The 26499-nt window shown below is 43.2% G+C and overlaps 1 protein-coding gene across 1 annotated transcript in view; it reads left to right on the top strand.

Moving 5' to 3' along the window:
- The window catches only part of LOXHD1 (lipoxygenase homology PLAT domains 1), a 197872-nt gene that overhangs the window by 14686 nt on the left and 156687 nt on the right, over nucleotides 1-26499 (top strand). The window contains exons 6-11 of the mRNA XM_085849094.1: nucleotides 1625-1773; nucleotides 4103-4226; nucleotides 7601-7851; nucleotides 13102-13237; nucleotides 22424-22584; nucleotides 22959-23045. Coding sequence (XP_085705220.1) covers nucleotides 1625-1773; nucleotides 4103-4226; nucleotides 7601-7851; nucleotides 13102-13237; nucleotides 22424-22584; nucleotides 22959-23045 — 908 coding nt within the window. The remainder of the gene's footprint in view (nucleotides 1-1624; nucleotides 1774-4102; nucleotides 4227-7600; nucleotides 7852-13101; nucleotides 13238-22423; nucleotides 22585-22958; nucleotides 23046-26499) is intronic.

The following is a 26499-nucleotide window of genomic DNA, read 5'->3' as shown; positions in this document are numbered from 1 at the left end:
CACAAAAACAAGCTCAAATGAGCTGAGATCCTCATTCTCTTAATGATGACGTCATAAAAACGAATATGACGTCATTGTGATGTATCAGGTTTGCGACAAATTAATCGATGAACTCATTTGAGAAGACTGGTATTGTAAATATCGTTGACTTGTTGGATTGTATTTGTCAAACTCACCCATAGTTATGCAAGATTGTAGCATTGCTGATTCGAGAAAAAAACAGTTTGGTGTGTCGTCGTCGTCTCCTCCTCCGTCTCCTCATCTTCAATCTCCTCATCCCCCTCCATCTCCTCCTCCGTAAAGTGTTGCTTTAAAAGAGTGAACTTCGGGGGAGGGTGGTTGAGGATATTGGTTGACGGACGAGGTTTTATGGACAGTGTTGATAGATAGTTGTGACTGTAACGAGTATGGATGGAGGTGTTTATGGGGTAGGAGGTGTAATATTCAGGATATGAGAGTAATCATGAGCAGTATGATCTGGCCTGACCTGACTGTCAGTTCAGGCCAGATCAGATCTGTGACTTGCTCTGGGTATCATGAAAAACCTGTACTTACCTGTTCACTGTTGAGAGTCGACGACTAAACCAGGTCTCCCCACCACGTACCCCCCTGTTGTGAAGGGTATACTTATGGATATGGACACCCAGCAGGATTAAATACAAAATCTGCCAAAAGGGCAGAGGAGCTCATTGTGAGCCAACGACTATCCTTATCTGGTGCCAACTGTGTCTTCGGACATCCTCCTGCACTTGGTTACCTTCCATCAGAGGTTGATGGCAGGGGGAAAGGGTCCTCCACCACTCGAATGTCCCGGGGGGGCTGTTAAACTGAAATCCGGCTCTGGTCACCTGCTCAAGTTATTGGCGTTCGCGGTCCATTTGCGACCCGCCGCGTCACGAAGTTATTCGTGTGTGACAGCCTGCGATTCCCAGTGAGTCCGTTGAGGAACAAGGGACAACCTCTCCCTCGTGTTTCCCCTGTGACGCTGGTGCCGCGACACTGTACTTGATCTCAGCAGGTCATGCAAGAGGTCAACATGTTAAAATGGTATTTCATAGCAATGATCAGACCCCACTAGCTAACCTCCTCTGCTATGGATTGGTCAAGAGGAAGGGACCATGCAAGAGTGAACAACAAATTAACCTCACTCGAGCGCGACAACACCATTTTGTCTGTTATGCAACGTCCTTGTGATAATAAGCCGTGGCTTCAGAGGACAGTGTTGCGGTCGTGAAGTTTGTTCATTTTACACGAACAGATCATACTGTACAAACTGCAGGTTCACATTTGTGTTTGCATTGCCGAGTTGTTTCAGCAAAAAAAAGTAGATACACATTTACAACTTCATATGTTTGCCTTTTCTCCTTTTGTTGCATCTTTTGCCACCATCTACCCATTGTCTATGCTTTTGACAATGGTTGTGGCGGTCGTCATGGTTATCGTTTCCAGTTCCATATTTGATGAATCAAGTAATTTTAGATAAAAAAAATTCCATGCACCTCGTAAAGAGTGTCGTGCAGGTTGACAAAACTGTTAAATTGCATAAGGTTCCAGTGTAAAAAAAAACAAAAAAAATCACTGTTTTATTAACCCTTTAACCGGGTACTATCCATGAAACTGCTAGGTGAGAGAAAACTGGACAACGAGAAGAACAATTTTGAACGTGGACTTGAGGACAAATTTACCATTGAATCTCCAGATCTTGGTGCCATCAAGAAAATTTCCATTGGTCACAACAACAAGGGATCTTCTTCGGGCTGGTTTCTTGACAAGGTGAGCTTTCGTGGGGAAAACTTGTACTGGGGGGAAAAAAGGGGGGAGTACAGAAATACGGTTTTTTTACATCGGACAAAGTTTCTTGCATTGCTCTTATCTTTCTTTCTTGGGATCTTTTTTTTCAACATTGTGCTTCCAAGTCGATGCAATTGTTGCACGAAGCTGGACGGAGAGAGGGTGTGGCCAAGACGCACGAAGAAGTAGACGTACCGTGGCCTGCACGGAATGGAGTCGGCCATTTGAGATAGCTCGACTCGACTGGGTTATGATGCTCAACAATTTATGGGAAGAGAGATCCAAGATCAGAGTTCAGTACAAGTTTCTCTCGGCACGTCTTCACTCCTCAGGGAAAGTTTCCAGGATGAGGATACACCTGCAGTTTTATTTTTTGCCAGTACTGGGGAAGTACCTGCTGCAAGAATATAATACACTTCTGCTGATCGGTGTGTCATTGTAATGACCACCTGACGTGATAGCTTGAAACCGAACGATCACAGGAAGTAATACACGGGTACTAAGTACATCGCAAGGATTGTCGAAAGTCGTACAACTGGAAAGAAATACGCTAACGTATTCCCATCTTGTTAATTATTTAAAACAGACATGTTGGGTGTTGTGGTAAAGCTTTGGGACCGAACAACTGCCATCACGTGCTCATTCTCCCCAGTGCCATCACGTACTGGTTCTCTTTAGTTCCTTCTCACGCTCATTCTCCTCAACTTCTTGCGCTCATTCTTAAAGGCACCTCACAAATCTTCAGGATTCCCCAAAGCACCCAGACCCCCCCTCCCCCAAATTCCCACTCAGCCTGTTTGTAAACTCCTCAGCTACCTTCTCATCCTTGAGCTTCCCAACATCCAGCCTAGGCTGGGATGGTACCATTCTCCCGGATTTAAGCTGAAACTTCAAAGTTGCCACAACAAGCTTGTGGTCGGTATTGAGGAACTGAGCACTCCGGAAGTCCCTGCAGTTTTGCATCATCCTCCAGCGACCATCAACGAGCACATGTCAGTCTCCATCGCCACACCGCCAGCGTTGGAATACAAAGTTCAGTGTGAGTCTGTGGTTGCTGAAACCATGAACCGGCCACCCTAAGTCCATGACTTCTTGCAAAGTCAAGGAACTTAGTGCTATTCTGGTTCACAGTTCCAGACCCATGGAGACCAACACATTTCTCATAACCATCCCTATCAGTTCCAGTCAATGCATTGAAATCCCCCAAGACTAGAAGAGTATCTCCCTTACATGGAGACCAGGGACATGACACCCAAGGAGTGACGAATCCTTCATCTCATAATGTGCTTGTTGACTGGTGTTCCCTCAATTATCATTGGGGTCAGGTTATTGGACACATCCACAGCAACTCCTTGGGTATGGTAACCATGAGAGCAACCTGACCAATAGTTAGTGTATCCACGCGCCATGATCTCGCCACTATCTGGTCTCCAAACCTCAGAGAGCTGCAATACCGATGTTGAAACGCTTGAGCTCAGATGATAACAGAGACAGGTGATTATCCTCTCTTCAGGATAGGTCATTCCAGGCACTCACCTGAATGGACTGCCTCAGGTTAACCCAAGGAGCCCGCCATCTGGTGGACGACACCTCAGCACCACCCTGATACACACCGACAACACCTCAGCACCACCCCGACACACACCACCGCAATCTGACCCGGCAAGGTTATCCCGTGGTTTTCCTCCTATCATCAAAGAGTGGGTGTCCCAAGGGCTTTGCCCCAACCCCGTCATCTGGCGAACTGCCTTGCAGAGGGCAGCTGCACAGGATGTACTCTCACAGAGTCGGTTTTCAGTTTTCTTTGCATTTTTCTTGTGTTTTGTGGAATTAAGTGTTTTATGGTGGCCGGAGTACAAATCCTGCCACCAACCTCCTAAAAAACAAGTAACTCAACTGCAGGAGGACATCCGCAGACACAGTTGGGCACTACATATGGATGGCTGTTGGTTCACAAGGAGCTCCTCCGCCCTTTGACTGGTTTTGTTTTTAATCCTGCTGGGTGTCCATATCCTAACACCCTCCTCACCAGAAAACCTGGTTCACAGTTTAGTCACCGACAACCCGATCATGAAACAGGTTGGCGCAGGTTTACATGGTACCTGTAGCAAGTCACAGATCTGATCTGGCCTGACCTGACAAAACACTTTTGGACATTCTATGTGCAACAGGGCTTTGTCAAAGTGACAACACCTTCTCACAGAACCTATACGTGCAATACAAAAAATAAAAAAACATTGTATTCGCTAAACCTCTCGATGTCGAAACTCCAAATGAAGAGTATTAAAATATTTGTTGTTTCTCATTGCAGGTAACTTTCGAGGACATTGAGATGAATCAGGTGTATGAGTTCCCAGTGAACCGCTGGCTTGCTGTGGATGAGGACGATGGAAAGATTCAGAGGGACATTATCGTTGGAGGAAAAGAGGCATGGGGTGAGATTTGGTTATTCCAGCACGAATGCAACATAAAAATCATATTTCTGCCAAAACAGTAACACTGCTGAACATACCTCATTATTCTCCTTGATTGTCCAAAAAGATTGTTGCGCAAATTACATCAAGCATGACACTGTTTCCGGTCAGTCTCTAACCTGCTTCATTCGTGCAAAGCTATCTTCTACCAGTTGGACTATTTGGTGTCCGTCTCTTGTAACTGTCATTTTAACAATGTAGCCTCTGCTGTCCTTGAGAGTTAACTGATGCAAGTATGTATTTGTGTTTCTATTTCTGTTTTGTATCTCTTGCTTGGCCTCAGCAGGTGTAATGATTCCTTTTCCCATTTCCACTCATGAATTATGACTGTTTTACCCTTCAACAATTTCCTCTCCTTTGTACTATTTCATCTACTTGTTGCCATGCCCATAAAGGTAGTACATACACTAGAGCGCTCAAAAGCCTATCAATTGAGCTCATGGGACTGAAGCTGCTGTGGAGTGTGGCCACCATTTTATTGGCTGTCAACATGACGCGCCAGCGTACATAGGACTACATGTATATGGGAAACTGAATGTCGGAATAATGGACTTTGGAGAATATTTTCGGGCTCTTATGACTATTGTCTTCAGCAATTGTGGTATATAAATAATATAGTTGGCAAATTTGTATATATATAAAATATAAATTAAGATAAAATTAATATAAATTTAGATCAGATGAAAATTTGTTGATCACTGCAGAAATTAGTTTTCTACAAATACATGGAAGGACAATCAAGAATTCATAATATTGAGATATATTTAGTGTCAAAGTAACCAATGTGCTTACAAACCACCTGTAGTTTGGATACATGAAAACTACCAGACTGACTCACTTTTAATTGTCAGTGCAAAAAAAAGACTATAAACTAACATTAATTATCTTTCCAAAGAGGACATTTTATGTAAAACCTTGAATAACCGGCATTGTTTGGAACTACTTAATCACCGATGCTTGAACACTCTGAGTCGAGCAGATAGATTACAAGTACGAGCTTCCGACTTGTTAATAATGTCATCAGTATAAATCTTACCCTGATACTTTAATCTAATGGTAAAGAACATGTCGTATTTTATTAACCACCTGGCCCTCATGACTTATCTCACCGAGAGCCAAAGGATTTGCATGCGCTACCTGGACAACGATAGGACATAGTCTTGTGAATCCACCTTTGTGCTGCAACTTTTAATTGAAGGAGCACATTACCACTGGACTTGGGCTTGTTCACAACCACTTGATGGAATATTTGTTCGCAAATCTTTACAAGTTTGAATACATCAATTGAAGCAAAATACAGACCACCTCTATCCTTGACAGCCTCCAACCTCGCAAATTCATGTGGACTCTCACTATAGCTATGCTCAGAGGATACACTCGAAGGTCCCACCAGAAGACCAACTCATTCTGCACAGGACAGATTACTGACTAACCTCCTAACAATATAGCCTTCAATGTTCAAAATCATGTTGACGACTTGAAACCATGGTGGCGAGTGTCCAGGGCGGCATCAGGTCACGTGACCTACTTAGCACTTTAGCTGATGTATTACCTCTATGGTCATGCCAACGTTTTACATTTGCTGTATTTGGTCTGTTGATACAAGTGCAACGGCTTTTGGTAATTGTTTATTAAATAAATAAAAATCGAGAATTTCATGATTTGGTTATTTGGTTGCAAATCCGAGTTTGACTATCTTAAAATTTTTGTTTTACCATGTTGAATATTTTTAACTGTTCAGTACTTTATCTTTGAACCACCACATTGCATCCAGAGATTTTCTTTTAACATGAAAATAAAGCAGCAGTTGTCTGTTTTTATTTTTAACCTCCGCCATCTTCGAAGATGGATGTAAATCCCCCCTTTCTGTTTGTTTGTTTGTTTGTTTGTGTTTGTTTGTGAACAGTATTACGGATAAACTCCTCAACGGATTTTGACGAAACTTGGTGGGGGGGGTTAGGTATGGTCCAAGGATCATGCCATTCAATTTTGGACTTCGTCCCCCCCCCCCGCAAAAAAAAATAGCAAGAGAATTTTTTTTTTTTTTTGCATTTCTACATGTTTTAAGTGATTTCCAACCCCCCCCCAAAAAAGTTACCCCTCCCCCAAAAATAGAGAATTTTTTTTTTTTTGCATTTCTACATGTTTTAAGTGATTTCCACCCCCAAAAAAAATTGTTCCCCCCCCCCAAAAAAAATTGTTAGAGAAAATTTTTTTTGCATTTCTTCATGTTTTAAGTGATTTCCAACCCCCCAAAAAAAATTGAGAGAGTTTTTTTTGCATTTCTACATGTTTTAAGTGATTTCCAACCCCCCCCAAAAAAATTTCCCCCCAAAAAAATTGTTAGAGAATTTTTTTTTTTTTGCATTTCTACATGTTTTAAGTGATTTCAAACCCCCCCCAAAAAAATAGTTACCCCCCCCCAAAAAATTGTTTGAGAATTTTTTTTTGCATTTCTTCATGTTTTAAGTGATTTCCAACCCCCCCCCAAAAAAATTGTTAGAGAAAATTTTTTTGCATTTTTACATGTTTGAAGTGATTTCCAACCCCCCAAAAAAATTGTTACCCCCCCAAATTGTTAGAGAAATTTTTCTTTATTTTTGCATTTCTACATGTTTTAAGTGATTTCCAACACCCCCCCCCCCAAAGAAATTGTGAGAGAAAAAAATATTTTTTTGCATTTCTACATGTTTTAAGTGATTTACAACCACCCCCCAAAAATAGAGAATTTTTTTTGCATTTCTACATGTTTTAAGTGATTTCCAACCCCCCCCAAAAAAAAATTGTTCGAGAAAAAATTTTTTTTTTTGCATTTCTTCATGTTTTAAGTGATTTCCAACCCCCCCCCAAAAAAATTGTTCGAGAAAATTTTTTCCATTTTTACATGTTTAATGTGATTTCCAACCCCCCCAAAAAAATTGTTACCCCCCCCAAAAAAGAATTTTTTTGCATTTATACATGTTTTAAGTGATTTCCAACCCCCCCCCCCAAAAAAATCCCCCCCCCCAAAAAAAATTGTTCGAGAAAATTTTTTTTTTTTGCATTTCTACATGTTTTAAGTGATTTCCAACCCCCCCCCAAAAGAAATTGTTAGAGAAAAAATATATTTTTTGCATTTCTACATGTTTTAAGTGATTTCCAACCCTCCCCCCCCAAAAAAAAATGTTGGAGAAAAGTACTATAACTGTCAGCACTGTTGACATCATATTTAATGAATAAAACAAAAGGTTCACTTGAGTGACCCAGCAGTATTGGCGGCGGAAGTTTTGCACTCTCCTGAGTGCTCCCCCTCTAGTATTTCATTGTTTTTGGACTTTCCCCTGATCCCATCCAAGGTATCGTTTATAACATATCCATTACCACGGGAGATGTGCGAGGAGCTGGGACCAACTCCAAGGTCTTTGTGGTGCTACATGGAGCACGGGGCTTGCGTAGCAGTGGACGGCTATTCCTGGAGGGTGGTCGCTTTGAAAGGAGCCGCACCGATTGCTTTGGTGTCGAAGTTGCCGCACTTCTCAGCCCCCTCAGCCGCGTCACAGTTGGACACGATAACTGCGGCGTCAGCTCAGGATGGTTCTGTGATAAGGTGTGGTTACTTTGGCAAAGCCCTGGTGCACATAAAATGTACAAAAGTGTTTGGCCCACTTAAGATTGCAGTCTGACACATGTATAATTTGGCTGTGACGCATTCATGTCGTGCTTGGTCACTGTATGATAGACCCGAGGTAGTGAGCAACCAGTTAATGTGAACCCAATTGCCCAACCATTCCAAAGCCGTTTGTGCTGTACTTAATTTACCCCACGCATGTGAAACAAAAAGCGGGGTTCAGCGATTGGTTCACTTTCTATCTGTCTGTCTACAAGCATCAGTTTATGATCAAGGAACAATTAATTTCAATTGAATGTTATACTGCATTTGGAACACAAATCGGAACATGAATGAGAAAGCAAACCTGCAGTTTAGCAGTACTTCGGCTCTGAATTTGTCCCGATCGTGCATGCTCAGAGAGGAGTGAGATAATTTCCTTTATTCTGTCTGCCTCGTCCGCAGTCAAACGATATTGAAAATTAATACAAACAGGGAACTTACTGTTTTTAAGGACGTCATAAAGGACACAAACAACAGGCATGAAGAACTCATGCAATGTGTTAAATAAGGTGGTGTAAAAGATGCTGCATCAATGGTGTTGGTGTAATAAAAACTTCCAAATTTTTTTTCTACAACCTTTACTATCTTTATTTAATTTCAATTGAATTATTTACTTGAAGACTGGAGAACACAAATTGCCTTCTTGGAACTTTCAAAAACCTTCCGTTTAGCAGTACTTGGACAAAATAACATGGCATTTTACAACATCACTACAAATCAAATTTTCCGCTCGCAGACCCTGCCTATGTCTTTGTTTCTCAAGACTGCGTGGGGTAAAGTGTTCTATGAACTCTCGAGTTCACAATTATGTGTTTGCACATTACCTTTCATTTTGTATGCAATGATTCTGGCACACGTTTTGGATTTGCATTTTCATGATGCTCATCTGGTGTTGGTTTAATGGTTAGGGTGGTGGTCTTCGGATCCGAGGGTCCAGAGTTTAAAATCTTGCTCAGCTGTTGAATTATTACCAGGTGGGGTTGACTCTGCCCGTCATCCTTCCGAGGTCGGCAAAATGAGTGCCAGCATGCTGGTATACTGTGTCGGAGTGGCGACCCATCCAGGATTGTGCCCAATAGCCAAGGAGACTGCTTAGGCAGCACCAACACTCTGCACAGAGTATGGTCTCAATGGAATGGAATGGATACTGATCAGTGAAAAAGCAACAATCATATCTTCAAGGAAAATTTATCACATTCTTCAAGAAAAATGTTCACACCATGCTTATCATATTGTTGTGGGGCCGGGTATCGGTGGCGAGCACGACCGCTAGAGGGAGCAGTAGAGTCGGCTCCACCGAACACACCGGAATTGAGGTCGTGCCTTTTGGATAAGTCAGAAAGGCACAGGTCCCTTATTGGACCATGAATCGCCAATAATTTGACCGCGTGGGGTAGGGTCAATTGCCAAACTTCAATATACCTAATTACCCACGCGGACAAAGCTACCGGGGAATTCACACCCTCGACGGACCTCGAGCGGAACGAGCCGTTACTGAGCCCGAACCGTGTGTAACCCGGGCGGAGATTACCAAGGCCCGCCGGACCGAATGAACAATTTACAGCCTCGCTATTTCTCAGTACACACGTACCAAGCCAATGAAAGAAACACAGAAACGAGCTGGAACATTTAACAAAAGCCATATTTATTTATAATGGGGCAGGGGAGCACGCAAGAAGGCAGAGTTAACCGAATAAAAGGAATGCTATTTACACACACGGCACTTAAACGTTTCTATTTAAAAGACGGGCCCACACACCGACACACACCCTCCAAAAAGAAATGGTGGCCGTGGCCTTTATTTATACCCCCAGCTCAGAGGGAAGGTGAGCTGGAGGTAAGAGACTGGCTTGGACCTTTCTGCTTCGTGCGGTTCTCGACGATCTGGCCCGGTGGGACTCGAACCCGCAACATGATGCCACTCCAAGCACCAGGTACAGAGGGTAGCTTTGGGCGCTGGCACGCTCCACCGGCAAAACAGGTGACGAGGCAGGCAAAGCAAATCAGCTGGGCAGGCAGGCAAGCGATTCTCCTCCGGCTCGCAGGCAGGCGATTCACTGCGGGAAGACTCTCTCACCCTCAACCAACGAACCCTCCGACCCTCTCACTGGGTCGCCGCCACAAAATTATTCCTTTTTCTTGATAGGTGGGAGGGATCCGTCTCGTGTCATTCCCCTCCTCATTGGACAGGCATGTCAGCGATCCCCCAGCCCTCCGAGATTGGTCGGGGGGGGGGGTGCTCATGTCTCCACCCATCGACCAGGAAGTTGAGCAGCAATATGTTGCGTTGGCTCCCCATTGGCCGAGAGGCGGCAGACGTGCTCGCACCCCTCCGATTGGCTGAGAGGGGTGCTATGCCCATATTTGGAGCGAAATGCAAATATATTTCAAGACCAATATTATTCAGAAATCCCATAAGGCTGGAATATTCTGGTGTTTTACCTTTGGAATAATTGACGTGTCATCGATAGATATGGAGATTGATAAAGAAAGAGAATATTCATCAGTGATCAGCATAAGGAAGAAAACAAAATAAAAGCTAGAAATTGAAATTATATGTGGATGTGTGAGCAAAATATCACCTGTGTAATGTACACCTGGAAAATGCAAATGGTACACCTATGTCATGAAAATATCACCTGTATAATGTGCATCATCTGCTTGAAGAAAATGCCAAGCTTGGAAATCTTGTTCCTACCTATTTCACGAATGGAACAGTCCTATATATGCTCTTAACTCTTATGGTATTTATAAAGCTGCGAACATGTCAGCTCCGTCACCACCATGGTATATTTGCACTGAGATAGATTGAGCAAGACAGGAACCACATTGGTCACTCTGCAGCGTCCGTTCCCAACATGAGCCACACAGTTGTCTTCAGTATTTGGTGTCCGAGGCATTTGTGGGAACAACAACGTGAGGGTGCTTCTGAAATGTTGTCGTTATCTCCATGATGTGATTCTTCACACTGGTGCTTGAAGAGTGGAGCACTCGATCGAGCAGCAGGTTACTCCTGCATGTGCAATCAGCGTAACCTCAAACGTTGGCTTTCTTTTAATAATGGCTTGGACTTGGTTGCAGCTGTACCTCTGGCTCACTGAACTCAAACTCAAAAGCTAGCACATGCTTTTACAATTAAACTGCCATTAAACGCACACGTCTTCCATACGCAGGAGTCGGATCCTCCTTTTGGATCCGATTTATAAAACAATGTGTGGTTGCAAGCAGTACGATCATGTAAGCTATCTGTTGCATTGTTCCTCCTCAATCTGTCTTGTTTTGTGCACTTGCACTCTCCCAATCACAATGCTGCTTTCCTACAAATCTGCTCAGCTTGTTAGTGTTCCCACATACGAACTCCTGGCTCTGAGTATGTAACCTCGGTTCAAATCCCATACATTGTAAGTGTTTGTCCATTGTCTACTCATGTTCTTGGTCATTAATGGAAACCACATTGATGTCTATCAGTGTCTGTTCTCCATGTGATTTATGAACGAACTCCTCTACAAACCTGAAGAGCAAATAACAAAAACGTACCTTCTTGCATTGACGGACTGGATGTATGATTTTAATGCTTAGTTAACCTTCGCCATCGAAGATGGACGGAGGTTACTGTTTTCACCCGTCTGTTTGCTTGTTTGTTTGTTTGTTTGTTTGTTTGTGAACATTATTACGGAAAAACTCCTGGATGGATTTCGACAAAACTTGGTGGGGTGGGGGGGATTAGGTATGGTCCAAGGATCATGCCATTAGATTTTGGACTTGGTACAAAGTCCAATATGGCCGCTATGGCGGCCATTTTCAAAAAATATTTGAATTTTTTTTTTGCATTTCTACATGTTTTAAGTGATTTCCAACCAAAAATAAATAAATTTGTTCGAGGAAAAAAAAAAATTTTTTTCGATTTATTTGAAAAATGTCAATTTGTTTTTTGCATTTCTACATGTTTTAAGTGATTTCCAACCCAAAAAGATAAATTTGTTGGAGAAAAAAAACCCCAGAAATTTTGCAACTTTTTTTTCAAAAAAATTTCGATTTTATTTTTTTCTAATAACTAGAGAGGGCATTTCTACATGCACGTCGATCTAGTTTAGTTTATTCAATCGTGGTCCAGTAGAGTCTGATCCGTTTTGACCTACAATGAATAGGATATCAGGTTCACTTAAGTGACCCAGCAGTATTGGCGGCGGAGGTTTTGCACTCTACCGAATGCTCCCCCTCTAGTTTCATTGTGTTTTGTGCATTACTGGTCAGTTATAAGCAGATTTTGGCAAAAACAAAAAGTGACCAATTCAGTCCTGTGGACCAGATACATAAAAGTCAACAGGACTGTAACAAGAACAGTCACCGGCACAAAATGCCAGTTTCTCCTGTCTTGCATGTCAATGTAAATACAGTACAAAAGCTTTAAAAAACATTGCAATTCATTCTGTTCACGGTGATTTATGGCAACGTCGGGCAGAATGCCAACACAGTTGCGAGCATCCATTTTCTTTGTTTGCTAAAAGGCTTAATGGAAGCCCTTGTATGTCGTGCATGCATTTATGTGTGCGATAATAGCTGAATGACAATTTGACAATTTCCACTGAAGATGAATGAGAGATTGCTTTATTTTGGACGTGGCAAGTGATGGTGCCAATTGCAATACATGACCCAAGCTCGGCATTGCCATTAAAACTTCACATTGTGATGGCAACACTGTAGTGTGCATGTTGAAACGTCGCAGCTTCTATAAACTGTAAGAAAATTCGATGACATGTCTATAACATTGCTTTTTGACAAATTTGCTAATAGTCCATCCGTTGGGACCATACTTTGTGCAGAGCGTTGGTGCTGCCTAAGCAGTCTCCTTGGTTATTGGGTACAAGTCTGGACGGGTCGCCACCCCGACACAGGATACCAGCAAGCTGGTACTCATTTTGCCGACCTCGGAAGGATGACAGGCAGAGTTAACCCCACCTGGTCATTAAATCAACAGCCAAGCAGGATTTTCACTCAGCATCCTGGGATCCCAAGCTCACCACCCTAACTATTAATCCAACACCAGGCATAATTATGGCATCTCCATCTTTAAAGGAGTAAAATCAATGATTATTATTGATTGAAAATATCTGCCATAAGTTTTGGCTTGGTCATGGTGAGTAGACTGGATAGGATCATCATGATGTTTCTTTTTTTAATTTTCAGGTGGTGGTGTATTGTCCTTTCACTGGAATTGAACAGACGTTTCCATGCCGTATGTGGCTGGATGAAAATGAGGGAGATGGCCTAATTGAGCGAGAACTTAACGAAATGATATCCCTTCGTCAATTCAAGCAAAAAAGTGAGTTGGTAGTCATCATGGAAAAATGAAAATATTTTTTTGATCGGGTTGGGGTTAGTTAAATATTTTGGTGTTTTGCGACTTAAAAAGTTTTCTCCGACGATAGTCCAGCGAAGCACTACGACATCATCCGATACACTGGTGTAATGCCAATATTTATATGAGCACATTCAAACTGCAAATTAAAATGTTGTTTATTCGTTGTTGATGGGAAATATAAGAAGGGTTAAAGCATGCTATCCCACTGATCCTTCACAATGATCCCATTCCCTCGCCACCACCACTTATTCCCTTGTGTTAAATTTCTCTTTATTATTCAGGTGCTGAGTCTCACAGAAGAGGAGGCAAAAAAAAAAAAACAGTATGGTGAATGACCTACAAAAAACAACACAGGGCAAACGGCGAAACCGGCTGATCAGGAATGCATGGATGCACAACAACATGAGGGGATGAATTGCAGAAAAAAGAGGGATGAATCTCCGCAGCTGGAGATACAAGAAGAAATTGGAGAGATAATGAGGTGGTGGTAGGCAGCACACTTGAATAAGGCCTGAATGGGAGACTATGAGACAACAGACTCGGGAAGACCTTTTGTTTACATGGGGAAGGGGGAATGAAAAAAATGGGGTTGAGAAGCCTCGACTTAAAGAGGATAAACGAGGAAATGTTTTTCTGGTAAAACAATGATGACCTTGAGGGGCAAGGCCTTGGTAGAAAGATGAAAGGGTGAAAGAAGCAAGATCAGATGAGAGATGGTAAAATATTGGAAGGCTGCCTGGGGTGAATGAGAAACAGTTCCTGAGATCCAGCCTCCATTATCACGAGACGGGTGATATGGAAGGCCTCAGACTTCACTGCCTCAAGGTGGGCAAGATGAGATGTAGCAGCACGAACTAATCATCGGGATGAGGGGTTGGGGCAGTACCATCATGTTGCGTGGCATTTGGATGAAGGCTTTTTGGACTATTTTGAGCTATGGATTTATGAGGAAGCACTTGATCCTGAGAATAATTCTGAGCCGGCAACCAGCTTTGAGATTTAATCTGCACAAGACACATTAAACCTGTTACTAAGACCTCTAAAATCCAGATACTGTACATCTCCCAGTGGTTGGTCATAGAAATAAATAAACGGATTAGCCAGATCGTCCTTATAAAGAGACAAGGCGATTGTGTAGGATTTTGCTGCATAATGAGACGTGTTTCATTCTCTCAATTTGCACAGATCGATGCTATTATAGCCTGCCCAGGAAATGGATGGGAACAATTCTGCGCAGGAAGGTGTCATCTGCAAAATGATACAATACATTTTCCAGTGATTAATAGGGGTAATTGATTTTTGACCAAGAATATGATTGGTCCCAAAATGCTTCCTTGAAGTATCCTAGCTTCTAAATGTCGAGCACAGGAAAGATGGCATCCAAAGCTTGTGAGCACAACTTAAATATAACAAATCCAGGTGGGGAACACTGGACCCCATTAAGGCGGTTTGGAACGCACGGCACGGTGCCATATACTGTATCATATACTCAGGAGTCCATGTATAATGAGTGGTGTTCTTGCTTGAGATGGAGAGTATTCATCTACTGTTGACATGGAATATGCATGTCCAGGATGGAGTGATCATTGCTGAAGTTAAACTAATGATCAGAGATCAGATAGTTAGAAAAAAGAGATGAGTCTTGAGGTCTGCTATGATGATTGATTGCATTATTTTGCTCATGATCGGGGTGACGGCTGACCGCGTTTAATTGAGAGAGTCAGGTTTAACTTTGGCAACTTTCTCCATGATGTTGGTCGGCAACCTGCAGGGAAAGGCCTGGGAAAGAGCAGAGAAAGAACAATCGACAGATGAACTAGTCATGAGGTTAAAGTGGTGATTCGATCAGGTCCATGACTTGTAGGGGAGTTGAGAAGTAGGGAGCCTCACATGTTGGAGGCATTTCTATGAAAAGTGTGGGGGGTGGGTTTGGAGGTGGGGGATGCTTTGGATTTGTAGAGAAAGAGAGGGGTTTGAGACCTGGGCTTTTTCTCCAAATACACAGTTGAGGCACTCAGCCTTGAGAAGATAATTTTCCATTTTGACACCATCATTCAAGGAGGCCCTGCAAAATAAAATGTTCTGCAGAAATTTAACGGATAATTTGTATCGATATTCTATATAATCTGTCCATACAAATTCTATAGTACTTTAGGACCATCATTCTACAGAACTCTTCCAGAGAAATTGTATCGAAATTCTGTAGAAACTCCATCGAAAATTTATATTCTATAGAAATTGCAGTTCCATCGAATTTGGTCCTAAAGTTCCATAGAATATCTTTCAAGACATTCCATAGAACGTCAAATGAATTCTATAGAACACCCATTCTCTGCAGTTATGAAAGGCCTTGACTGCAATGCCAGCTGGAATGGAAACAGTTAAAGTTGCAACTGGATGGAAAATAGATGGCGTAGGACGGGTGGGGGTAATAGTGGAATTTTTTGGGGGAGGCCTTGTATGCAGTCATCACGGTTAGGTAGGTAGGTAGGTGTTAGACAATGCATGGAAACAAAACAATGCTGCAATAAAGCGACACTGGAATCTCATCAATGATCTCTCGGACTCTCTGGAAAATCCTCTATTTCTCTTTGCCGATGACTCCACCCTCTGCCGTACCATCTGTCATCCCTCAGACCGGCAAGCAGCAGCTTCTTCGCTCACTGCAGATCTGGATAAAATCACAAACTGGTCCAACACGTGGAACATGTCTTTCAATCCAGACAAATCTCACACTCTCACTATGTCTCTTCGAAAGGACCGTTTACAAAACCCCCCCATCCACTTTCTCAACAATCCTCTGGAAGAAGTCTTTTCTTTCAAGCTTCTGGGTCTCACTATCTGCCATGACCTTTCCTGGGAAAGTCACATTTCCAACCTTGCCTCAAAAGCCAGTCGCCGACTGGGAATCCTCCGTCGTGCAAAGTCCTTCCTCGGCCCTCTTGAGCTCCTGACCACTTACAAAGCTTTTGTCCATAGCCTGATGGAGTACTGCTCTCCCCTCTGGGCTGGTGCTCCTGCCTCCCACCTTTCTCGACTTCACGCTGTCGAAACCAGGGCATTTAAGATCATTGGCATCTCCCGCAATGAAGCTGAGTCATTGGGCCTCTCACTCAATCACCGCAGGTTAGTCGGTGGTCTTTCTGTCTTCTACCGACTCCTCTCCAGCCTTGCCCCCCCTGCTCTCTCTGCAATTTGTCCCAACCACATTTCCACAGGGCGCTCAAGGTCCGCCAACAACCCCCTTCTGGTAAAACTACCAAAATCACGAATCACTGCTCATCTTCACTCTTTCATTCCTCTTTTTTCCCGCCTTTGGAATAAACTTCCTCACTCTATTCTTTCCCATTCTTCCCTCCAGGCTTTCAAAACAGCTGTTCACCACCACCTCTTATCTTCCCCCATCCAAATCCTCGATCTTTTCTACCCCCGATAATCCACCCAAGCCCACTTCCTTCAATTCTTCTGCTTTCCTTCCTGAAAGTCCCTGTAATGTCCATCTTCTCCTCGCCATGTTCCCCGTCCCATCCCCATCCCTCTCCCTTCCACAGTTCACCTGTGTCTGTTCCCCAATGTTTTGTCCCTTCCACTCCCGCCCCTCTTGTCTCATGCCTCCTTGCTGTGAGTTGTGTGTTAGCTCTCATACGAGCCTCGACCAAGGTATACAAAAAAAAAAAAAAAAAAAAAAAAGGATTTGGGAGAAATGGATTCTGGGTTAGGCAGAGATTCTGGGTTAAATATGTGAGCTCCTGCTCATCAGGGAGCTCCTGATGGAGACCACCATGCCTCCACCTACACCAACATTGGTGTCTGCAAAAGCAGGACGAGGAATGTCCAGAGGTAGCTCGATGAGCAAGTCTGAGGTATTGTGGGAAAGAATGGTTTATTTTAGAAACAAGTACACCAACTCCATACGGGAGCAACAGAATGGTCGCGTTATTACCCTCTCTGGGGTATATAGATTACAGTAGATGTATGCTCATGTCCGTTAGTCTTTGGGAGATATGATGAGCATATAATGCCTCAAGGATGCCGGGATTCCTCCAGATTTCTTTTAGTTTAGTGTTAAATAGCAGTAGCAACTGTTTAAAAAGGTAATCAAACATGTTTTTTTGTTACCTCCACCACTGAAGGTGGAAGGAGATTATGTTTTCACCACTGTCTGTCTGTTTGTCTATCTGTCTTTGTTTGTTTTTTACTTTGCAAAAACACATTTTTTGACAAGTGTGTTGATCGCTTCCATTTATTTGTCTGTCCCCCTCACCTTTAATCGCCTACAGGTCACAATTTTAAACCAATCTTCACGAAAGCTGAGGTGTCGTCCACCACCAGAAGGTGGTCTCCTTGGGTTAACCTGAGGCGGTCCCTTTGGGTGGGTGCCTCGAATGTCCTATCCCTAAGAGAGGATGATCACCTGTCTCTGTTATCATCTGAGCTCAAGCGTTTGTACATCAGTATTGCAGCACCCTCTGAGGTTCGGAGACCGGATTGCGGCGAGATCATGGCGGGTGGTTACACCCACTATTGGTCTGGTTGCTCTGATGGTTACCATGTCCAAGGAGTTGCTGTAGCTGTGTCCAATAAGCTGACTTTGATGACAACTGAGGCAACACGGGAAAACGAGCGTATTCTGAGACGAAGATTTCGTCACACCTTGGGTGTCGTTTCCCTGGTCTCTGCATATGCTCCGACTGAGGCGAGCGATCTCACCGTGAAGGACGCATTCTATGCCACACTTGAGTCTGTGGTTGATCAGTGCCCAAGGTAAAATACTCTTCTACTCTTGGGGGATTTCAATGCATCGACTGGAACTGATGGGGATGGTTATGAGACGTGTGTTGGTCCCCATGGGTCTGGAACTGTGAACCAGTGTAGCACGAGGTTCCTTGACTTTGCAATAATTCATGGACTTAGGGTGGCTGGTTCATGGTTTCAGAGCCCACAGGCTCATCGCTGGACTTGGTATTCCAACGCTGGCAGTGTGGCAAAGGAGATTGACCATGTGCACGTTGACAGTCGCTGGAGGATGATCCAGATCTGCAGGGTCTAATGGAGTGCTCAGTTCCTCAATATTGACCACCAACTTGTTGCAACTCTCAAGTTGCACCTTATATCAAGGAGAATGGTACCATCCCAGCCTAGGTTAGATGTTGGCAAACTCAAGGATGAGAGGGTAGCTGAGGAGTTTGCGAACAGGCTGAGTAGACATTTGGGAAGTCTGGGTGCTTTGGGGGGTCCTGAAGAGTTGTGGAGTGCCTTCAAAACCACCATCCTTGATGTTGCCAGTGGATGTCTTGGAACTAACCGGAGGGCAAAGAAGAATTTTGTCTCTCAATGGACACTGGATACCAGAGTCGCAGGGCCAGGCTTAATGGCAGAGCTGAGCTGTTTCAGGAGTTGAGGCATAAAACTCTAAGTATCCTGAGGGTGGACAAGGAGGCCTACAGTATGTGCAAGGAATTTGTGAGGTTGTAGAGCAGCATCTGTGGTCAAATGATTCTCATCCTACTTTCAGGGGAATTCACACATTGCATTCCTCCAAGCCCATCTCCTGGTGTACTACAGTTAGAACGGAGGGTGGTGAGCTCTTGAAAGAGGAGACCGAAGTGAAGGCCTGTTGGGCCGGTGACTTTGGGTGACTGCACCAGGCTGATCCAACAGTTGTGAGTTTGATGTCAGGGGTGTTATTAACCCTATTGTTGACCCTCCATTCAACTGTGATCCACTTTCGCTTGTGGAAACAGGCTGCGGTGAACCAGTTGAAATGGGGTAAATCTCCTGGGATCTGTGGCATCCATGCTGAACTTCTCAAGGCTCGTGGAAATGCTATACTCATGTCTTTGCATGCAGTTCTGTGCTCTGCCTGGAACACAAGCATCATCCCAACTGACTGGAAGAGGGGCCTTGTTGTCCCTCTCTGGAAAGGAAAGGGTGATCACCAGGACTGCAACAACTACCGAGGGGTGATGCTGCTCTCAGTGCCAGGCAAGGTCTTTGCTCTTTTAATTATTGATAAGGTTTGCCACCATCTGCTGGAGCATCAGCACCCAGAGCAGTCAGGCTTTACACCAAAGAGGTCAATGATTGACCTTGCTCTTTGGGTCCTCACCGAACACAGATGAGAGTTTTGTCAGGGGCTGCTTAAACCCTATGTTGATCTCTGCAAAGTGTTCGATTCAGTGAATCGGAATACCCTCTGGAGGGTTATCGGTCTTCGCGGGGTGCCAACAAAACTGATCAATCTGATGTCTGAACTATATTCTACTCTGGGACTGAGAGTGCTGCGAGATGTGGTGGTACCATCTCTGACTTATTTCCAGTTATTACTGGAGTTCATCAGGTGTGTGCACTGGCCCCCACACGTTTCAGGACTTGTATGGACTGTATTCTGGGGAGGATGTTGAAGAGATCAAGCTGCGGTGCATCGTTTGGGAATGTCAAGATCTCTGACCTTTATTTCACAGATGATGCAGTCTTTTTTGGAGAGACTCTGGGTATCCATTTGGGGGCCCTCGGGGTGCTGAATGAGGAGTCTGAATGGGGCCTTGGGACTCGTGGGAATGCAAGGAGGAAGGTAGTTTTTTTTGTTTTTTATTGTTTTTTTGTTTTGGATTTAAGACAAGAAACAGGGTGTTTAGTTAAGAGGGATGGGGGACGTTGGGAAAATTGGAATTGAAGGTAATAGGGAGAGAATACAAATAAAAACGATCGTACACCAAGAGGGGAAGGATGGGTAGGCCTCAAGGAACCCGGGAAGACAAGGTCGACGAAAACTCACAAAATGGCACGATTTTTGAAACAAAACCGAACGAGGAACACACAGTAACATGTAAGTGAGAAAATAAACAGTTAAAACGGGACAGATAACGACTGGAAACTTAACTTTGAGATCGTCAGCAAAGAGCCCTGAAAGACCCTGCTAACGCTCCAAACCCAGAACTGGAAGACTCAATGGCCCACCTGGTGTTAATTCAATGGCCCAACAGGGGCTCAAACTGAAGACCCAACTATCTTAAGCCAGCCACCTTAACCGTTAAGCCAACACCAGGCTTAAGAATGGTAAAGGACAAATATGAAGCAAGGGAGTGGAGAGAGAAATGGAAAGAAGGAAGAGTGCTGGATTTAGGTGGTGTGTTTGAGAGTAGTATGAGTGAAGAGGGGTTTTTTTTTTATTCCCATGCTTAAAAAAAAAATAGTGGGATATTGTAATCGATCTGTCTGTCTGTCTGTCTGTCTGCCAGTCACACTATCTCCTAAACGATTGTGCAGAAATTCACTACACTTGGTAATTATTATCACCACATGGCAAGAAGGTGTGAGAGCAATGCCATTTTTATCTCTGCTCCATGCAGCCTGGGGTGAGGTCAAGAGGTCAAATACCAAAAATGCAAGTCACAGGGGTCAAATCAAGATTTTTTTTTTTTAACTCAAAAATATTGGGTAATTCCTGGTCGAACTTTTTGCTATCTTTCAACTTATTTTTTCTTGAAGCTTGCATATTTGCGATGGTGCCTCGCTGTAGTTTTTAGCTCACCTGGAAGGTAGTTCCGGGGAGCTTATGGGATGACACGTCTTCCATCCGTCAGTCCATCCATCCACAAGCATTTGCAACTTCTCTGAAACTACGTACACAATTTATATGAAACTTCACCAAAACTTTCATCATCTGGAATGTACCAAAGTTTATTCATGGCATGAAAAATCGGGCCCTAAGAGAGTGTACGGGGGGGGGGGGGGGTGGGGTTGCCCCCAAAATATACATTTGCTTTCTTCTCCGAAACTACACATGTAATTCCGATGAAACTTGACGACAACCTTCGTTACCCGTGATGCACCAAAGTTTGTTCACACCAAAAAGAAAATCAGTCTAAGATGACCTGTGGGAGGGAGGGGGGGTTGAGACCCCCCGAAATAGGTATTTTCTCTCTTCCCAGAAACTACACACACAGTTTTGATGAAACTTGATCACACCCTTCATCACCCGTGTTGTACCCAAGTTTGTTCACTGCATAAAAAAAAATTCCGTTGGTATTTACTTTCTTCTCTGTTAAATATTTATGGGTTATCCACACCTTTCCAGTGGTTCCCTGGTTTTCTTATCTAGCCGCTACCAGGTGAGCGCCTAGGTGTATTGCCCCTATTTTTATTGTTGTCATTTATTGAGAGGATGAGGGAAGGTAGTGGAGGAAGGGAGGTAGGTTGAAAGCAAAGATGGGAATGAGCTAGAGATGGAGGGAGGAATAGAGACAGAGTCAGGAAGGGGAGAGAAAGAAAAAACAACAGAAAGAAAAGCAAAGAAAGCAGATAAAGTGCTGACTGCACACATGTATTTAATCTCCTGTACTTCTCAAAAAAGTCCTGCAACAACTAATATGCAAATATGAATGGGACTTGTACGTACAATTATGGTCATACATGTTTATCAATGGCAAACAATTATTATATTTGGTCGAGCTTTGATTTTGGAGGAGCAAAGCGCAAGGTACACAATCTCTTTGAATCCGAAATGGAAGATTCGAGATACTTGCTTTGTTTTTCTGCTTTGTGCTTAAGAGTAAATGTACACTTGCTAATTCTGAACTTGTATTAGCTAATAGGCAAATATGTTATATTTAACCTCCTTGCCAATTTTCCAAGTTGAAGGTAATGTGGATTTAATGTAGCATTTTAAATGGCAAGCACTGTGAGCGTTGAGGGGGATGATGGGTTATATGTCTGGCTGGTCCTGTGCACAATCTTATTTTAGCAGACCACCAATTACAAGTAAAGTTACAAAATTTTATATATTTATCAAGAAGCAGATGTACCATACTTCTACCAATTAGTAGATTTTCTGCATTTTTTTTACCTTAAAAATAGTTGATATAAAAAGGTCCTGAGCTTTTTTTTTTAATGCACTGATTATATAAGCTTATTATTTGTTTCGATGAAATTACCAATACAAACTTTTGTTTTGAAACTTGGGGGAATGGAAGAGTAAGTTTCACATTATAAAGCAAATGACCCTTGGTAAAATATATCGTGCGTTCGTAAGAAGATGGTACTAAACTGTCTTCACGTGAAATTGCAAAGCAACGGGGCAAGGAAATGAAATTTTATCTCAAAGATTTTTTTTGATGATCTATGCATGCTCCTTACTCTACGCAGAGTTGCCATGGTCGCTGTGGGTCACAACAAGTGACCTCAAGGGAGCGGGAACCGACGCAAGCATCCTCCTGCAGGTCTACGGAATGAAAAGCAAGTCGGACGAGATACTGCTCGATAATAGTTTCAATAACTTTGAGGCTGGACAGGTGGACAAGTTCACGGTAAATATTGTGACAGCAGTCATCATTGTTTCTTACTTTTTTACGAAAAATAAATAACTGAAAAAAATTAATGAAACACTCAGACCTTTTGGCTTCTTGCCATAATAGCACGTTAAACTTGGAAATCATTTCTCAGACATAATATGCTCAACATACTTGGAAATGTGAGTTGCACAGCTTTTTGTAAAACGCCATCACTTTCTAAATGTCCATTTCACCATTACCATGAATTTTCAAGCCACATAGTAAGTATTATGATTACACGCTTTTCATGCAAAATATAAAAATAATAATCGTTCGAGATAATGTCTTTGTTTCATGTTTTTCACGAGTTTAAATTTGTACCCAGTTTACTAGTTATACTTGTTAAACAGATTGAGATTCCTGACTTGGGAACGATCTCCAAGGTGCGCATCTGGCATGATAGCCGGGCACCCTTTGGAGGTTGGCATCTGAAAAAGGTCAGACGGTCGAGCAGATACACAAACCTGCACAGATCAAAATGCAAACTTAAATCAAACCATTTGTGATCGTTACAGATGTTTTCTTTATTATTACAGAAACGTTTTTTTTTTGTGCATTTATGTTTCCCATCCTGTTTTCATTTAAATGAAATACTTCCTTTCCTGTCTTGAAATCCAGAATGATGGACCTCTGACAACATTGTTTGATTACAGCAATATGGATTTTGAGATTGCCCTCGATTTATTACTATTTTAAATTTCGATTTTTGAAATTTACTATTGGTGGACCTCTATGTGTACAATTTACTTATTGGTCCAGTAGGACGGCAGGGAGGTATTGATTGCATTTGCCGATGAGCTGTTTAGTTTCGGTTCAATTATTGACACAAGGATAAACTCTTCAACGGGTGCTTTGCAGGCATGGTGTTGCATCAAACATTGTCGTCCTTCAGATGAATGTGTAGCTGCAAACTTGTCCACTAGCCTTGATTGCTGGTTCATGCAAAACATTCCATGGTCTTTTTTGATGAAGAGCAGGCAAATTGTTGCTGGCACCCTGGAACACTGGGTGATGAAACCGACTATTGGTCAGGTTGCTCTGATGGTTACCATGCCCAAAGCCGACTCTAATGATAATTGAGTTAACACCTGTCAACGAGCATATTATGAGACTAAGGATTCGTCACTCCTTGAGTGTCGTTTCCGTGGACTGGATTCCTAGGAGGATGTCAGAGAGACCAAGCTGCCATGCATCGTTTGGGAATGTCAAGACCTCTGACCTTGATTTCGGAGATGATGCAGTCATCTTTGCGGAGACTCTAGATATCCTTTTGGGGGCCCTCGAGGTGCTGAATGAGGAGTCGGAGCCACTGGGAGTACAGGTTCCCTGGATCAAAACTATGATCCATGCTTTCAATGACATCTTGGATGCTGCTATCTTGTCTGTACCTGTTTGTGGTGAGGATGTTGAGGTCACGGAGAGATTCGCTTTCCTTGGCAGTGATATTCATGTATGCCTGGTGTTGGGTTAATGGCTCTGGTGGTGGGCTTGGGATCCTAGGGTCATGAGTTCAAATCCTGCTTGGCTGTTGAATTAATGCTTCACTCAGGTGGGGTTGATTCAGCCTGTCATCCTTCCGAGGTCGTCAAAATGAGTACCGGCTTGCTGGTATCCTGCGTCGGAGTGTTGACCCATCCAAGATTGGGCCCAATAGCCCAGGAGACTGCGTTAGAAGCACCAATGCTCTGCACAGAGTATGGTCCCAATGGATGGATATTCATGTCTCTGCTGGCTGTGAGTCAGAGGTCAATAGACGTCTGGGTCAGTCATGGAGAATGATGGATTGACTGGATCATGGGGTGTGGAGCTGTGGTACCTGTGCAGGGGGATGAAAGTCCGAGTCTTCAGGTCCTTGGTGCTTCCGTTCTTGCTCAACAGATGTGAGACTTGAACTCTGACCAGAGATCTGAGATGGAGACTTAATTCCTTTGGTACCAGGTCTCTTCGGAGAATCATTGGCTATCACTGATCGGACTTTGTGTCTAACGAGCAGTTGCCGAGAGAGACTCAAATGAGATTTGTTACCTGCATAGTCCGTGAGTGTCTGCTGCGGCTGTGTGGACATGTGGCTCGTTTTCCTGACGCTGATCCTGCTCACAAGATTCTCTCAGCGAGGGAGTCTCACGAGTGGAGGAGGCCAGTGGGCTGACCACATGCCTAGTGGTTGCAGCAGGTTGATCGGCATCTCAAGGAGATGGGAATGGGCCAGGCATCTGCCTGGGTGATGGGAATGGGCCAGGCATCTGCCTGGGTGATGGCCAGAGAGAGGCCCCTGTTGTATTCGGGGAAAGTGTACGCAGTGATGCTCTGCTCCGGGGCATGCTCCCATACCTGACCTGACCCTGGAACAAATTCTAAATTCCTGCCCTCAGCAGATCCTGTTGAATGTCAGGCCTGGCCAGCTGCTTCGTGAAAGACTTGGCCCATCAATGCATGATCTTTGATCTGCCAACTACAACTTAAAGGAACACAGCATAATAATGAAGAATGTATTTACTTCTTCGGGCAATAATTATCTTGCCAAAACGAAGTTTTTGCAAGATATGTTAGTCAGCTTGTATGTTTTTTTTTTGGTTTTTTTGTTTGTTTGTCTGTAATCACGTATAAAAAATTCTGCAGAGCACAGTTATCATCGGAAATTTTTGTAACTTAGCATATCAGAGGCCTATAGAGGTCCCTTTCAGCGCTTAAAATTTTGAAGGTCAAGGTCAAAGGTCAAGGTCACTTTGTCGCAAATCAGGGGAGTCGACGAAACCCTTATTTTTTGAGTAATTTTGATCGGATCGTCTTCAAACTTCATGGGAATATAGTTCATGGTCTGGCGCTCAGCTGATTAATTTTTGGTGGCAATTGGCCTTGACCTTCATATGTTTTTTTTGTTTTTGCTCTGTAATCATGTATAAAAAATTCTGCAGAGCACAGTTATCATTGGAAATTTTTGTAACTTCGCATATCAGAGGCCTATAGAGGTCCCTTTCAGCGCACAAAATTTTGAAGGTCAAGCTCACTTTGTTGCAAATCAGGGGAGTCGACGAAACCCTTATTTTTTGAGTAATTTTAATCGAATCGTCTCCAAACTTTATGGGAATGTAGTATATGATCTGGTGCTCAGCTGATTAGTTTTTGGTGGCGATTGACCTTGACCTTCATGGTTAGCACCTGAGGTTAAACATATTTGACCCCAAGGTCAAATTTTCAAGTTTTAGGAACCATATCGTGTAGTATCTCAAATTGAACACCTCGATGAGTGCTTTCTAGATATGTCAAGCTTGAGACATTATGACGTCATTTGGTGACGTTATGAGGCAAAAGCATATTTTTCATGGTTACTCTGCAGAACGATTCTCATCGGAATCTCGTAGGCAGATATTCCTCAAGGAGTCGCTCCTGGTGGATAGCAGCTCTGTTCACCTCAGTGTGACCTTAAAGAAGTCACACGTGGTCACCTTTTGGCAAGATATGGGTCACCCTGCGGGTGACATTGGTTTATTTATTTGTTTGTCAAAATATAACCAAAATTATGCTTGATTGACCAATCAGAAAAGCTTTTTTGAAAGTGGAAGTTTTCTGTCTTTTCTTTTCTTTCCATTCCCTGACCTCTTGCACTCAATGTGCATCCCATTTCTCTACCTCTACCTCTTTGTCACCCCCCCCCCCCAAGGGCCGGATTAAGGTCTTCGTAGGCCAAGGCCCTTGAGATTTCGTAGGCCAAATTCAAGAGTGACCAAAACGACGATTTTGAACATGAAATTTAATCGGAACAGACTGCGGTAAATGGCAATTTGTCCGACTTTCAAATATACAAGTGCCTGTAAAATCCTATTCGGGGGATGTGGGGATGAATCCAAACAGATCCATGATTTTATGATAGCTCTCTCTTCTCCTATGGAT

Source organism: Eptatretus burgeri, chromosome 12, assembly GCF_056783735.1.
Source record: "Eptatretus burgeri isolate ZD-2024b chromosome 12, Ebu_testis_v1, whole genome shotgun sequence".
Taxonomy (NCBI): Eukaryota; Metazoa; Chordata; class Myxini; order Myxiniformes; family Myxinidae; genus Eptatretus; species Eptatretus burgeri.
Note: the sequence above shows the minus strand (reverse complement) of the source record. Positions and strands in the feature narration are given on the sequence as shown.